The following is a 16,191-nucleotide window of genomic DNA, read 5'->3' as shown; positions in this document are numbered from 1 at the left end:
TTATTTCGGTGGTCAGCGTTCTCACGAGTTTTGGTGACGGCTGAAAATGGGGCCGCAAGAAGGGCTCTCCGGGTTTTCGACTTCACGCCAACCTGCCCAGCCTCTGGAGAAAATAAAACTCTCTGGGACAACATATAATTGTTCTGAATGATGACATTGGCAGAAAGAGGCCCAATTGATGTGGATGGGGCCATAGGTACCACCACATTCCAAGCCTTCATCATATAGAAATATTCGATACAGAATTCATCAACAGATCAAATGAGGCCACCCCCCCCGAAAGATAAAGTCCAACATCACACACTCTGGCTACATCATCATCATCATCATCACCATCATCATCAGCACCAGCAGCAGCATCAGCATCAGCATCAGAAGCAGCAGTGGTGATGGTAGCAGCTGATGAAGCGGTAGCGGTGGTGGTGTGATTAATGAAAGAGCTTCTAGGGCTCCGGGGGTTGGGGGGTGGTGAAGGGCCGGGGGGGCTGCTTACCCGGCCTGGCAGGCAGTTAGTTTGTGTGACAGCTAGTTGTGCTGGGTGCCAAGATGAACAGGATATGCGAGGCATCTCAATGACCAAACTGCATGCAGGCTAAGCGCTGGGGGGGGGGGGGGGGGGGGGGAGGGGAAGAGGGGTGAGGGAGGGTTTAATGCCCATCCTCATCCCCAACTCCACACTCCTCCTCTCCCTCCCACGCAGGCATTCAGGGCCTTTTCATTAGAATGACAATGGGGGCCAAAAAGGCAGAACAGGGCCCGATGTCTGTGAGCCATAAGTTGAGGCGATTGCTTTGTGGCGAACCCATGCGTGTCCATGAGAGCAAGGCTACAACCGGAAGAACACACACACAAGACTGAAGAGGGAGTTGATCAAATTCCCACAGTGGAACAAGCTTGGGGGGGGGGGGGGGGGGAGAGAGACAGAGAGAGACAGAGAGAGACAGAGAGAGAGAGAGAGAGAGAGAGAGAGAGAGAGAGAGAGAGAGAGAGAGAGAGAGAGAGAGATCACACTTTCACAAAGTCTACAGTCAGTGTGCGTTCTCATCTATCTTCGGTGCAACTGTAGTTGACAAGATTCGGAACCAATAGACGTCTAGAAGAATACCAACACGTTAACCACTCAAGCCTTACTATGAATGCCTGCGGTTGCTGCCTCTTTACTAAAGTAAAAAAAAAGAAGAAGATCTGTCTGTAACACACACACACACACACACACACACACACACACACACACACACACACACACACACACACACACACACACACACACACACACACACACACACACACACACACACACACACACACACACACACCTCCTTCCCATGCAAAAATATAATTCTGTTTCCGCTACAGGTGGAAACTGCTGGGTGTATTAAAAACCACAGATTGAGTGTGACCTACAAAAGAAATTGAGCAATTGTGTGGGTTAAAAAAAAGAAAAAGACGCGAACTTGCACGAGATGCTGGAGCCCAGAAATCAATTTAACACCAGCTGAAAGTAACATTCAAATAATAATGAAATTATTTACCTGCATAAAATCGTAACAGGGATCCAATTTCGGTGTTCATGCCCTCCTCCTGAACTCGCCACGGGTCCTTAAATCCAAGTTTAAAGAGGAAGTCAGTCTGGATCTGGAGAGGCCTTTCATCTGGACCGAGCCTACGCACTGACTCTCCGTGCAACTGGACATATATCGTGGGGCAGGAATCGCTCCCGTTCCCGGTGTGCACGGATGAGGATACTGGTTTCAAAAAACCCTGGAAATGGTCGGCGTCTTGCCCGTCAGGTGTTGTACCTGTGGAACACACTCTTGACAGCGAGCCGGCGCTCGTGCTGGGCGGCAGGCTGCCCATGCGACCGGCTTTATGCACGTTGTCTGGCCTTGCGACGCCGTTTAAATGACCAGGGTTACAGTGCATGTATGTGGCCGGGTCTGCAGCAATGCCATTGGAGTGATGCTGGGGGACAACAGGGTCTATGCTGGACGTGTGACAATCAAGCTCCAGCTCATCCGACGAACTGCCGTAAGTGTCATGGCCCTCCGTGTCGAATACGGGGCTCAGTATGGACGCCTCCGTGCCCAGGATCATGTCGTCGCTCAGGGAGTCCCTGTGTTCACTGAGTCGTGCCCCGGAGCTGAGATCGTCAAAGGCGCTGCTCTCCACGTCGGAGCCCGAATTCAATCCGTAGCTGTCAATACCATTCCGCTGCTCAGAGTCCTCGTCGATGGGGGTATCCTCCACGTTGGAATTAGAATTTAAATCGTCAGACAAGGAGCACATCGTGTTGTCGTGTGACTCGGAGTCTGGGGTGAAAAGTTTGGAAACAATTTCTTGTTGCTGTTGTTGCCTTTGATCCGCATTCTCCATGAGCAACAGCCTCAACCTGTCACTCGGCTGGCTGGAAGGGCCGTCTCGAAATTCAGTCGATTTCAAGGAACGCATGTGTTCAAACTGCGTGATTTCCTCCCCATTTGCATTGACCTGATTTTCGAGAATTTCGTGAATCACATTGCAGTTTCCATTTTGGTCGGTTTTGGGTCGATCTTTACAAAATATGCGCAACACGGACCCAGACTTACTGCAGAGTTTACTCAAACCGAGCGCCATCTCGCCGGCCGTGGTGTCCATCGTGCAAAGAACCGGCCTCGGATACGAGGAATTGAGTCTGTCGTGGACGTGTACCGAGCCCCGGTGAAGATCCGCTCGCACCCATTCCCTGTCTGGCGGCTGAAGCTGCATGTTTTGCCGGTGCTTCAACAGGGTCTTTCTATCCAGACTCCGGGTATGCAGAGACGCAGAGGAGAGAGCCGAGTTCATCTTGGCGCCGCAGGCGGCAGTGACAGCTGAGGCGGCAGTGGTTGCAGCTGCGGCGGAGAGATTCCGCTTTAGCCGCCGCCGTCTTAACAAGAGTGAGTTGGAGGCGCCTGGCAAAGCCCGGCCATTAGTGGCGGTGGCAATACTTTTATTTGAAACATTAGATACCGACGTGGATATGGTATGGACGAGGCTGTTCCCGTTCTTTGCGTCGACACGGGAGGCTGCCGAACGTCCAACGCCATCACCCGCCGCCTGAATCCCCTGGGCGACAGGCAGTCCGCTGGGTTTCTTTAACTTGGTCGCGTTTCCATCTGACACGCCGTCCTCCGTGACAGCCTGCGCACTTTCCATCTCTGCGAATGAAAAGTAGCCCACTAAATAACGGTGCGCACTTGGTGAAACATACGACCTTTAGCGTTACATTTGAAATCCCAAAATTGTTCCCACCGCGGTAAATGTCCACCAACTAGGCGGCTGTCGACTTATCCTTCTAGTCATTCACTTTTTTGCCTTCGACTTCTTGGTGGAGGCTTCTTCGCAGGTCCAGGAAACATTTTACCGATTTAATTCACTGGGAAGCCGTCTGGAAGCGTCGGGCCAGATTAGGGCGGAGACGTGACTGTGCGTCTCATTTAGACCGAAATACTACGGTGGAATATGAAATGAACGTTGGCCGACCTCTTACGCAAATACTTACTGATATATATTCATGAGGAGGTACAAGATGGGCGCGCTAAAAACACCGCACTGTATTGTGGGAAATGTATTCCTACCAAGCAACGAATTGAATCCACTACATCATAAACATCCTCCTAAAAAAAATACATTTCCCATCATAATATACACCGTTCAAAGACTCGACAGGCGGTGTTAAAAAAAAGGATAGGCCTACTATATAAAAATGTTTTACTATATAACATTTATTGAAACATTGTTCAGTACTGGTGTATATAAGAGCTTTCTTAAAAATATCTGATTGTCTATTAACTACATCCTTTGCAGAGAAAAGACCATCACTTATCTTATTGAACCGTAAATTGTACAACATGTGTAAACTCTTGGACCAACAGTTGATTTTAGTTTTACATTGTCGTTGTCTATAGGTGAAATGCTTTATTTTTTAATTTGACCGTGTTATGCTCATTGCATATCATGTATTTTATTTACAATAATACCCTTATTCTCCGAAATTCCGCCACGAGATGCAGTTTGTTAGATAAAACAAGTCGTTCAGAAGGACGAGTTCATTACAATATGAGAAAGACGCCATTTCATAGGCTATTGCAATCGGGTCTGAATGGTGCGACTTCATTCTATAGTATTTTTCCGCCCTCTAGTGGAATTATAGCATGCCTACATTACAATACGAACATAAGTCCCTGCCGTGACCCAATGCATTGTAATTGCACTTTCACATATCATATTCCATTCACCAGTTGTCCTGGGATTAAAAAAAGCGTGCATGCATTGTATCCAAATAGGTTGATCATGCATATTCAGGTGGGTATCTTATGAGGTACTAATAAGATCCGAAGGTGAAAGGAGGCTCCCAAAATAACTTATAGAAACGCCTTCCGCTCCCCAGTTACTGATTGACCTCTGAAAGTATGCATATATTTACATGTTTACTAGAGACCTTTTCAAACTATTTTACTAGCCTATCCCACCAGCTGCCGTAAAAAAAGAAGGCAAATATATCCATTTGCATGTGCCAGACGAATCAATCTTTAAATATTTTGTTACAACCCATGACATACATCTTTTTCTGAGCTAGGAATCTAGTCTTGAGGCATAAACTTAAGAAAGACACAAAAATATACCCACTAATTTGTAGTTATAAAAGACTATGCTAGGTATGTGAACTAGTGGATTTGTCAGTTAGAAAGGCAGAAATGGCTACAATACAATTGAATGCATTTAGACTCCTCATATGAAGTCAACGGCCAAGCTCTAAGGTAGGCTGTGTGTATAGAAAATACCCACCAATAACTCATGATACGTGAAAAGCATTCAGAAATGGAATTTAATAAACATGTTGTATCCTTTACATGATAATTTACTTCAAACGTGAGAAAAAAAAAATCTCTTTCGAATGTTCAATCTCAGCAATCACGTAGAAGGAAACAGATTATTGCTGAATTCATTTTCCTTGATTCCAGCAAAGTGGACCTGTGGTCTGTGACCAAGTGGCTCAAGTAATTCAACAGTGTAGAAAAAGAGAATCATTCATGAGTTTTCAGATCAACTATTTTGAATTGTACATATGACTAATGTCCTAAGCTGACGTTGGCATGATGCTGGAATCACATGGAAGCTAGCGGTTGGATCTAACGCAAAACACCATCTTATATTCCTAAAATGGTGTTTTCCCTCCCCCCCCCACCCTAAGGGGGGGGAGGAGGGAATTGTAAAAAATTAAATACAAAACAGGGACACCGCAAGGGCAACCCATTAACTAGGTTGAGAGAATAATTGTTCCAAGTTTCGCTCTCACAAATCATACATCTTCATAAATAAATGTAAGTGCCGTCTATGTCCCAGTTGCCATGCTAGCAATCTTCAATAACGAGGGAGCATTTGGTTTTATCCTTTTGCAATAAAGTGGATGGCCCAGAGAGCCATTTGATCTGCTCCAATTGACCTCAGTGTACAACAACGCAACAAAAAAAAATCTTAAATATTTTGCACCTGTATACGCCATAGCTTATAAGCAGTAATGGACTTGTAACATGACAATTTGAAACACAAAGCAAATTGGCTTAGAACAAAACTAAAACAATTATTAATATTCATGAATCTTGACCATTAAGAACAGTCACATTTTTACAACTAAACTCTTCCCATGCAATCCCTTCCGCTGGATACATTTAAAAAAGGCTATATTTTTTAGTGTTCTACCAAATTAACTGGATATTTTGCCTTTAAAAGATTGGGAATCAATAGATTTTTTCCAACTACATTCGTTAAAAACTGCCAACTTTAGTTGGCCGATGAAGTCCTCCTATAACTCATTGAAGTCCGGCTGATATAGGCCATATTTATAGAAAGTATCAAAAAAATAAAACCCTAAAACAAGGGTAGGCAAGCAAGCGAGAGTAAAAAAATAAAATAAAAAGCTAAAATACCTGCAGCCCTCCCCTTCTCTCTATACGGACACGTATTGCTAATTTAATAGCGTACAAACGTAGTATTAATGCAGAAGCGGAGTGTGGGACTCAACGCATTGGTTGAGCAACAAGTCATTAAAAACACGGCTGCAAATGAAGAGAAAACGTTACAAAAACAGCATGGAGAGCCCTGGGCTTCTGTGAGATGTAACGACCCCTGACGTGTGTTAAAGAGTTAAGACTCAATTCAGATTCAAAAGTGCCTCTATGATGAATGATCCGAACTGACAAACAAATTTAAAAAACATAAGTTAACGTATGCATAATTTACTTGCCAACTGCATCCTACCAAAACAAAAAAATGATTAAAACATTTATCGTTTCGGTAAAAATTAAATATATTATAGTATGTTATTTTTTTTCCTTTTTAAATGATACTTTCCTACCATAGTATAAACAAAATGTACAATTGTAGAGAGCCTAAGCACTGCCCAAACTCTCAAAATTCACAGTTAGCAATTTGATATCAACGTCTTCGGTACAGTGGGACTGGGGGGGGCTAAGTAGCAATAAGACGGGGACACCACTAGATGGCGCTTGGACCTAAGGAGAGCACAGAAAAATATTGCACATGATTGGAGCTTCCGAGGAGCCAGATTTCCTTTCCCCTGCCTCCCGGCGGTCCTCAAGCGATGTGAGGGGCTCCTGTGGGAGCATGGTGAGCGAATCGCGAGCCAACCCCTCAGGGATGGTTGTGAGGTCATCATAGCCCTGCCCCATCCCAAGGGTCCCGTCCACGGAGGCACCTGAGGCGCTGTCCAGGGGGCCAGCGAGGGGTTTGCGGTGGGGGTGGAGGTGGGGCGCTTTGTGAACCACTCGTTGTAGTAGCTGTAGCAGTAGCAGTTGGTAGGTGTGTTTTCTACAAATTGGTCGCACAACTCGAGTTGTGTTGCGTGGGTCCTGGAAAAAGGCATTTCAGAAGACATGGCCTCGTTGTAGAAAGGGGGAGAAGGGGTGGGGTGGGGGGGTGTGTTGGTCATCAGTTACTGTCCAGCACTTAAGGTTCTCAGTGGAGGAGAGCCCCCCCCCCCCGTCCGGCTTTCCTCAAAGACAGTGGTGGTCTGCTGTTAGGGTCTGTGGAACCTTCGAGGGACGAGACGGAACATAAACACATCTTAGTGCATTGAAGCATTGCAGCCGTTTGCCAATGGGGGTACAATACAGACCAGTGTCCACCAGTGTGACGACAGGTGAGGGGTGCGGTGAAAAAACTCGACTTGATATTTTTGATATAGTTAATTGCCTGCCGACTTTCCACTCTTCCATTCATGGCTTTTACATTCACACCCCTAGTCGGTGAAATGCGGCTAGGTTTTCGGCTATGGGGAAAACCCAATTGTCACAAGAGACCTGAAGTTGATGCTTCGGATGCACCATTGTCTACGCTTATGGTTTCAGTTCACTACGCGGAGCACCGTCTAAATAAAAATACGATGCAACAAATGTGTTGTGCCGTCGGTGGTGACAATGCAATACCGTGGGATGAAAGGTGTAACGTCTAATCGGCTCCCGGGTGATGGAAAAATATCAGACGAGACAAGTGAATGCCTACATTCCCACCTGCAGCGATCGCTTAAATCAAAAGGTTAGACTATCTTTGTAGTACTAAAAAGAGCACAAGAGCAAACAAAAACGGCACGTTCAACTAAGGTCAACGGCTTGGGTAACTAGCAACTCTCAATACAAGCATGTGAAGGTATTGACGCTGTGTTTGTTTACAAGGGAGGAGCGATCATCCATCTATATTATCGGCACTAAATATTGTAGCCAACATTTATTTTGTGTCCAACAGCCTTCTTACATTTGGGCTTAAAATAGGGCAAATGCAATCACATACCTGGTTAAATGGCGACTTGACTCGTGCACCTCCATCTCGTTGCTCTTGAAATCGTTGAGTTCCTTTCTTATGGCTGCCTGTAGGGGACAGAAAATCCACTTGAGACGGCGCCAGAGGTGGCAAAGCAGAGACACACACACACACACACACACACACACACACACACACACACACACACACACACACACACACACACACACACACACACACACACACACACACACACACACACACACACACACACACACACACACACACACACACACACACACAGGGAGGAGTCCTAATAGTCTGTCTGAGCATCATGTCCACTGGGCCCATGGCCACCGGTAATTCTAATCCATCTCAGCCAGTAAGTCATGTGCCAGCGTCAGGGAGGGGGCAGCAGCGGCCGTGTGGATGTCTTTCTATCAGTGTGCCTCGGCCGTCACTGGCCTTGGTCAAAGAAAAGCTCTTTGAGGAAGAGAAAGAGGACCAGACCTCTAGGGCTCCTCTCTGCTGTTGCAGACCGTCTCGCAGCAGAGCACAGGGTGTACACCGTTCAGAGGGACATGCCTTGCTGTGGCAGTCTTATCTAAGGTATTTTATTGCTCAATGTGTATTTTTTTTACTGCTAAAGAGTAAGCCCGAGGTCTGACCTGACGGGGGTCCCACGATTGACACCACTGAGGAAGACCGCCGTGTTTACAGGACGAAGGAGCAGCGTTAAGAGTCGGAGCAAGGCATCATGAGAAATGTAGGCCAGGGAGCAGCCGTGAGGGCGTGTGCCAACAGTGTGCGAGTGGCGGTGAACGGATGAACGATGTGCGTACAAGTCAGTTACGATGTGAGGCCTTGGTAGTTTAAGTCGTGTGAGTATTTTTTGGATAACAAAGATTAACGGTCCTCAACATACACATGGTTTAATTAAAACCCTGGAAATAGCAAAAGCTAAATGTGTGGGAGAAGTAAATAAAGCTGCACAGTGAAAAGGGTCTGGGAGGCGTTGACCCCTGCTCCATTACTGGCCTTGTCGGCTGCCGTCAGGCGGGTCCAGGGCTTGTCGGCCCTCCTGTCGTAGTCCTGGGCGTCTGACACCTCCACGTAGTCACTGAAGGCGATCAGGATCTTGGCCTGCCTCAGCTCCTCCACCGTGGGCCTCGTGCTCAGCTGTGGACGGAGGAGAACGACGATGAGATACATTATACACTATGGCCTATAGACTTCCATCAGGACAACCCTTCACCCCCCGCCACAAGCACTTGGAAATATCTTTCCTTTGTCAAGCATGCGACAGCGAGATTTTTTATAAAATAAACAAAAAATTCCATTCCACAAGTTCTGTTGAAAAGGGCGGATGTGCATGAATGGCTTCTACAGAGGCCAGCCCGCCATGGACTAAAGGGCCAAGGTTATAAGGACAGAAGCCTCTCTCCCCCCTGGAGACTCCTGGCATCGATGGCAGGACCTGCCACTGACTTCACTGCTTGTCTCATTGTGAGTCATCAAAACTCAGGTGGCCTATTTTATCACTTACAGGAACGCGTGCTGCGTTCAATATGTTGCACTTTTTACCGTATCTGTCACAAGCTATTTCGGGCTTACCTTGCGCGATAACCTTCGTTTGAGCTCCCGCTTTTCCTCCAGCTCGTCCTGCTCGTTGCGAGCTGTGGAGAGACACATGAGAGGGAGGGAGGGGTCAGGCGGGGACGTCGGGCTGCCGTGGTCGGCCGGTGGCTTGTCTTGGATTGTATTCTTTAGATAAGACATGCTGGACTACAAATGTGAATTCCTTTCCGTCAGGAAAATCGTAAAAATGGCGTCTGTATTTCTGTACACAACAAGGACGACATTTTTTTCTTCCAGCCACGGAGAAAAGCATACTTTTAAATGAAATAAATGTTCAATCAATCAATCCTTTATTTAACCAGGTAGAAAGTCATTGAGATTAAAATCTCAATAAAAAAATTTGAGTTTGATAAAAAATAATTATAATGAAAACCAGGGTCCTAAATCACGACGCTCCACATCTTAAATTCTTTGCTTCACTCTTTTCATCAAGAATGTGTGCTGCAATAAAAAAAGCACGTGTGTGACGAGTGAGCAGCTCGGCTCATCAACCGGGGAGCCCGAGTCCATCAGCGCTCCCTCCCCCAAGTCTGCCAATCAAGCAGGGGCCAAGGGGAAAGAAGGGGCCGCGGTTAGAATCAGTCGGTGGCAGGCTGCAGAGCCCATTCCCTCTGATTCTGAGCGCGGTTGAGCTGCCAAGCCCTTCTCCCTGGACACTGGTCCCACTGAGAGACCCGCAGCCAGCCAAGCCTCACACACACAAAAGGAAAAGCAGGGGACTGGAATTTTTTGCCCAAGAATGTGTTTGTCGAGAGCTTCTCAAAATAAGGCTTGCCGCGCGACCACACCAAAGGACTGTTGTTCCAAATGTAGATTGCTCAATGGTTCGAGGGTCGTTTGTCGACTTTAAAAACAACCGAAGGGGGTTATTTAAATTAATTAAAGCCCAGAAAGGGTAGCGCTTGAAACAGAAACTACTTACGTTTGAGGATGTTTCTCTGTTCCAGCTCCTCAGCCGTCGGCCTTTGACTCAACCGCCTGAAAGGAATCGCAAACAAAATATCCGTGGTGAGGACAAGCTTGTTTAAAACTCATCGAAAGACTACGACACTAAACTCCAAAACGAAACGCATCACACACACCAACTCCAATGCCCGACGCAAAAAAAAAAAACCTACGGCACAACAGTCACATCATTATCGTCATCATAACAATGCACCGTCATGGTCCAAAGGAAAACGTCCGCAAACATTGAACAGAAAACTAACGTTTAACTAATTTGAAAAAGGAACAACCAAACCGGTCAACTAACAGACAGAAATGACCACATCTCAGCTCTAAAAGGGACCTTATGTCCCTTCCTTAACATTTCTGTCCATTAATCACTTCATTACGTTGACACACACACACCTCTGTGTCACATGCGTTTGTCTGCGCGAACGCTTGTGTGCGACTCAGCAGAAACACAAAATTCAGAACGAAACCAACACGTCAACCTGAATGAAAAGTGTCACAAAAGGGTGACCAAGGATATTTCCAACACCATGAATTGGGGAAGTAGTTTCGCGAGCCTTTAACCTACTTCCCTCAAAATGGCCTCAGGTCATGTGGCCCGTGCCTGGGCTCACACCAGGGGGCTGAGGCTGTGTGTGACGGGAAGGGGGGGGGGGGAAGGAGGAGAGCGTTGCCGCGCGTTCCTCCGCCGATGGCTGGGGGAGGCGGGCGGCGTCCCCTGGGCTCTGCGGCATGTGCTTAGCGCACGTGCACCGACGTGCGGTAGAGTGCAGCGGGAAGGAGCAGCGGGAGCAATGATGTTCTTTCTTATTTATAATTTATCTAATGAGTAGTTGGGTCTCAATCCTCGCGTCCCCTCATTTTGCGAGTAGGCCACCACAGGGCACTGAGCTTCAGTATATAGTAGCTGTGATTCTATAGGGAGGAAAGGGAAGATAATCAGGCAGTGAGTGGCGGCCGCAGCCTAGCCGACCCCCCCCCACCCCACCCCCCCCAGGCAACCGTAGGTTCATCCTGGAATGCTTGGATAATCCGTATTCAGGGGCCAATCAGACCGAAGGGCCCCTGCATCCCAGTCCAACTGTCAGATGTCTTGGCATCGAGAGCAGAGGGCTCGATACAAATCACTGCAGCGCAGAAAGAAGGACTTTTTGGATGATTATGCGTCGACCGGCCGAGGAAATGCATGCGACGGCCCCGTCTTCATTGATATGATGATGATTTTCCTTCAACATCTTACATAACACACTATGCTCCACTGGATGTCTGGAGCAATGCGAGCTCAAGCACATAGGGAATATCTGATTGGAGATCAGGCTCACATTGCATAAATCTTGTTCTTGTGCATTTATAAAGCCATAGAGAGGGTAGAGGGGGAATACATTTTGATGAATATATTTAGAGGCAGCAGAAGAGAAAGAAGGAGAGATACGTTCTAGATATGCATTATATATGGACAATTTATATATATTAAAGTATAATCTGGGAAGTAACGGACAGGTATTAATAAAAAGGAAATACTGTAAAAGTCGAACAGTTTGGCTTTCTTTAAAAAGGTACGCACGGTTCTGTTGTGTCACCAAATGTACGAGGACCAAAAAGGAGACCGAAAACGTTGCAGTCGTGGCGGCCTGGATGAGTGTGCGTGAAATTAATTTTCGCTGGGAACTGGCACGGCGAGAGCGAGTTCAATGCGCACAATGCGGATGGCACGCAACGCCGCATTTAGAACCGTGCACGTGATGACATTGTACGGGAGGACCCGGAGAGGAACATGACGAGCCAGGCCGACAGAAGGCCTTGTGGGAACAGGCGGCGAGGGGGGGGGGCATTGGGGTCCGCGCCAAATCTCTCAAGACAACAGTCCCTCCCTTTTCTGGCAGCGTCCTTATCCATCCCTCACAGTTCTTTCATTATTTTCTCAACACTCGCTAGGTCTTTTTTTCAATTTTGCACAGAGCAGTTTTGGCGGTGTTCTCTAGCATCTAAATGTCTCTTCGAGTTCCCACGGCCGCGATAGTGCACCGAACGCAGCCACGGCCGAGTTCGGTGACGTGTGAGATGTGGTCGGTGCGTGAACCTTATTCACGTGAAAAACGTAACGGTATAGTTCCAAAATGTGCACGTAATGACTACAGTGCGGGGCTGGCTCCTCGGCCCTGGTGCACAAGAGTTTGCGTGCGCTTGCTTGTATGTAGGATCACAAGACAAGCATCACTGTGGTGATTCAGTGAGCGAGGGAAGATGGCAGGCAGAAGGCAGAGAAAGGCAGCCTGAAAGAGTGAGACATGGGCGAGAGAGGGGAGGGAACGAGCAAGAGGGAGAGTGAGACATGAGCGGGAGGGAGAGAGCATGAGTGAGAGAGAGGGAGAAAGCATGAGCGAGAGGCAGTGTGACATGAGCGGGAGGGAGAGAGCATGAGTGAGAGGGAGTGAGAGAGAGGGAGAGAGAGAGCATGAGGGAGAGGGAGTGAGAGAGAGGGAGAGAGCATGAGGGAGAGGGAGTGAGAGAGAGGGAGTGAGAGAGAGAGCATGAGGGAGAGGGAGTGAGAGAGAGGGAGAGAGCATGAGTGAGAGCGAGTGCCAGAGCGAGAGAGAGAGAGAGGGAGGGATAGCGAGAGAGAATGAGTGAGAGAGGGAGTGCATGAGTGAGAGAGTGAGAGAAAGTGTGCGGGCACAAGATCGAGAGAGAAATGATGCATTGCTGAAATTAGGTCAGCTCCATTTTCAGTGGTTTACTTTAAGGATAAGGGAGAGCGTGTCATGCAGGGAGGGTGGGTGGTTTGTTTGTCTCTTTTTGCGGGGGGCTGGGGAAGGACAACAGTTTCCAGTGAAAAAGTTCACATTGACAGAGTTTGGGCTGAGTCACAGCTGTATGCGTCAGGGTATTAGGCCAGTAATGGGGCGACCCCAGAGCCACTGCAGTGCTGCACGGTCGCCCAGTTTCTGTTTGGCGAAAAGTGTTGCGGTATAGAAAGATGGCTTCCTGAAACAGCCACCGCCATTGGTGCGGAATGGTTATAAAAAAATTAATAAAAAATAAAGGCTGATGAATCTCTAATACAAAATGTTAATGATCAAAATGTACAAGAGATTGCACATGCAAACCGGGTTGGCTATGCAGAGAGGTCTTAAGCACCTCCCCTCCTACTTGTATGCCGTACGTCCTGGCACTTATGTACGCACTTATTGTATGTCTCATTTGGATATGTAGCATAGCTATCTATGTTGAATACAGGGAATGAGTTTACCTAGCGATTGTTGGTGCTTTGCAGCATGAACATTCTTATTGTGCCAACAGCCATATATTGTTTCACTTTCTCATGACAAATGCACTTATTGCAAGTTGCTTTGGATAAAAGCGTTTGCCAAATGCCCTAAATGTAAATGTAAATGTAGTTTGAAGGCTTTGAAGCCAAGAAACGTTGCGTTTTCTTTTTCAATCCAAACGCGTGGAGCGCCACACCAGGCCCAGAGACTCTTCCCCGTGCAGGGCAGAGAGGTGCTCCCGCCTCACCGCGTCAGCTTGGTGCCGATCTGCTGCCGGGACTCTGTCCTCTCCTCGTCCGTCTGCACCGGCAGGATGTTCTTCTCCTCCAGCTCCCGCTTGGACGGCCGGTTGCTCAGCTTGATGGCCAGCGAGTCTTTCCTAAGCACCTTCAGGGCCAGGGTGCCTGGGTGGGCGAGAGGGGCAGAGAGGGGTGTCCTGTTAGAGACAACCGGGGGGGGGGGGGCGGGGGGGGGGTGGTCCCTGGGTAAGTACCTGGTGACCCAGGGTGCCACCTCGCCGGGCCGCTGTGAAACGTAGAATGCTGGAACATCGCACTAGACCGCCATCAAAAGACATTGTGCCACCTTTAAATTCTTAATCACTGGCCTTTCCCACCCCCATAAAATGTTATTCTAGAGCAGGGGTTCTCAAAGTTTTGACAACTGAGGGCCAATTTAGGAACCCAAAATTTGACTGACGGCCGCCAAAGGAAAAAAAATTGGCGGGAAACGCCGTCAGCCCAGTGGTGAAAAAACATTGCACCGTGGACCTCCGGGAGTGAGGTCAAGTGAGGTCTAAATCACGAAACTGAGGTTCAGCCTTTCAAAGTAATGTACAGTCGGATTAAAACTAACATTTGTAAAAGGATTTAATTGAAAGCTACAGAGAGTCGACTTTTGTCTTTATATTCATTTATTTTTGTTAAAATTAATATTGATATAATAATAAAAATGTACCTACAATTTTATTTTTTATTTTTTTTATTTTTTATAACTTACATAATTATGTATGTCATTGCGGGCCGCCAGGAATGATTCCGCGGGCCGCCATTGGCCCGCGGGCCGCACTTTGAGAACCAATGTTCTAGAGCCACTGGATACCAACCCATTTTTTTGGGACACAACAGTGTTACTGCCGCCCTGTTGTCACGAGTACATTGTACAGGTTTTCCTAAGTCTATCAACTTATGTTGGTCTTGAAGGGGTATTGAGTTTACCACTTCAATTCTATTTATTCATTTAGCAGATGTGCAGACTGCTTCTTCACGGTTCGTATGCAACTGACTTGGGGGCATAGACAGATGCCAAACAACATTGAGACAACCTTGTCTACGAAATAGTGAGGAGAGAATACATGGAGCAGTGGAAATGTGAGAAAGTTACTAGGAACACATCTTAAAATGTTCTGCAGAGTACCCATTTTTTAAATGCAACTATAGCAACCATATGAATTTTTCAACCATTAAGTAGACCCTTGCACTTGGGACAGTGTAGACTGGACCTGGACATTTTGTCGTCTCGTCTTGACCATGCACTGCAACCTTGCACCACTCCATTCAAGTCGGACGCCAATTCTACCTTTCCTATAAAAGCTCCAGCTGGGAAGCATCCCGCTGGGGGGCCACGTACTGGTGAATATGTCGTCGTCGTCCTCCTCATCCTCGTCGTCCTCATCGTCCTCGTCCTTGTACATGCTGGGCAGGTCCTCGTAGTCCGACTCGCTGGGCAGGTTCTCCTTGTCCTCCTCGCAGTCGATCATCTGCGAGGGGACCTCTCTCCTGTCCAGCATGGAGCACTGGCCACCGCCGCCGTGCAGGGCAGAGCTGGGCCGGGAACACAGGGACTTTGTTAAGGCACTGCCGTTCTTAGAGTGGACCCGGTCTTGGACTGAAGAGGACTAGGGATGGCGGGTGCGTGATTTGTTCGCGGGGTGCGGTCAACCTGGATTCACCTGAATGAGGTCAACAGCCTGCTGATAAATGCTTTTGTTTTAAGTGCGTTTTAATGCACGCTAGACAGGCATCACTAGGGGACTGCCTATGCCACAAGCTCTGAGACAAACACATAAAACAGGGTCAGACTGTTGATGTATATTTTCGGAGGGGCAATCTGGGCCAAAGTTGAGTGTAAACATGGATTTTAAAGACTCGGCCACACAGCCTTTCATGGCAACATGAACCCAAACATCCCAAGCATTTTGACAATTTGTAAATAGCATTGGGTCAGTACCCTTTCTAGTGGGGGTTCAAATGACTTTTGAGGTGATAATAAAAAAAAAAAAAGAAGAAAACATCTGTTGTGGCTAGCGGTTACATAATACCCAATCCACTATTCCCTTCCGCAGTCTCCAAATACCAAGAAACCCGCCTGTGTATAGAGCAGCTGGTCATGTTATGTCAGGCCAGCTGCTAGAGGGGTGCCACACACACAGACACACACACAGACACACACAAGTAGGCCATATGGCCCTGACGGCTACATCAGTAGCATGGGGCAGCAACCTGACCCTAATACTTTCCCGAGCCTTGAAGAT

The 16,191-nt window shown here is 47.5% G+C and overlaps 2 protein-coding genes across 6 annotated transcripts in view; both read right to left on the bottom strand.

Annotated features, from left to right (window-relative positions):
* Window positions 1–3,538, bottom strand: part of LOC130385788 (PH domain leucine-rich repeat-containing protein phosphatase 1-like) — a 34,416-nt gene extending 30,878 nt beyond the window's left edge. Inside the window, exons 1-2 of one of the 2 annotated variants that reach the window (XM_056594483.1) lie at window positions 3,271–3,538; window positions 1,533–3,176 (exon numbers count right to left, since the gene is read on the bottom strand). In XM_056594483.1, the coding sequence (XP_056450458.1) occupies window positions 1,533–3,174 (1,642 nt within the window). In that variant the 5' untranslated portion in view covers window positions 3,175–3,176; window positions 3,271–3,538. Of the gene's footprint in view, window positions 1–1,532 lie in introns of both variants that reach the window. The other variant, XM_056594482.1, reaches the window with a different exon arrangement.
* A 5,064-nt stretch (window positions 3,539–8,602) lies between these two features.
* Window positions 8,603–16,191, bottom strand: part of LOC130386365 (phosphatase and actin regulator 1-like) — a 43,079-nt gene continuing 35,490 nt past the window's right edge. For 2 of the 4 annotated variants that reach the window (XM_056595252.1, XM_056595249.1), the window contains exons 6-10: window positions 15,237–15,481; window positions 13,906–14,062; window positions 10,358–10,413; window positions 9,412–9,473; window positions 8,603–8,976 (exon numbers count right to left, since the gene is read on the bottom strand). In XM_056595252.1, the coding sequence (XP_056451227.1) occupies window positions 8,758–8,976; window positions 9,412–9,473; window positions 10,358–10,413; window positions 13,906–14,062; window positions 15,237–15,481 (739 nt within the window). In that variant the 3' untranslated portion in view covers window positions 8,603–8,757. The remainder of the gene's footprint in view (window positions 8,977–9,411; window positions 9,474–10,357; window positions 10,414–13,905; window positions 14,063–15,236; window positions 15,482–16,191) is intronic. The other 2 variants (XM_056595253.1, XM_056595250.1) reach the window with 2 other exon arrangements.

Source organism: Gadus chalcogrammus, chromosome 7 (assembly GCF_026213295.1).
Source record: "Gadus chalcogrammus isolate NIFS_2021 chromosome 7, NIFS_Gcha_1.0, whole genome shotgun sequence".
In the NCBI taxonomy this organism is placed as follows: domain Eukaryota; kingdom Metazoa; phylum Chordata; class Actinopteri; order Gadiformes; family Gadidae; genus Gadus; species Gadus chalcogrammus.
This window is presented reverse-complemented; position numbering and strand designations above follow the sequence as displayed.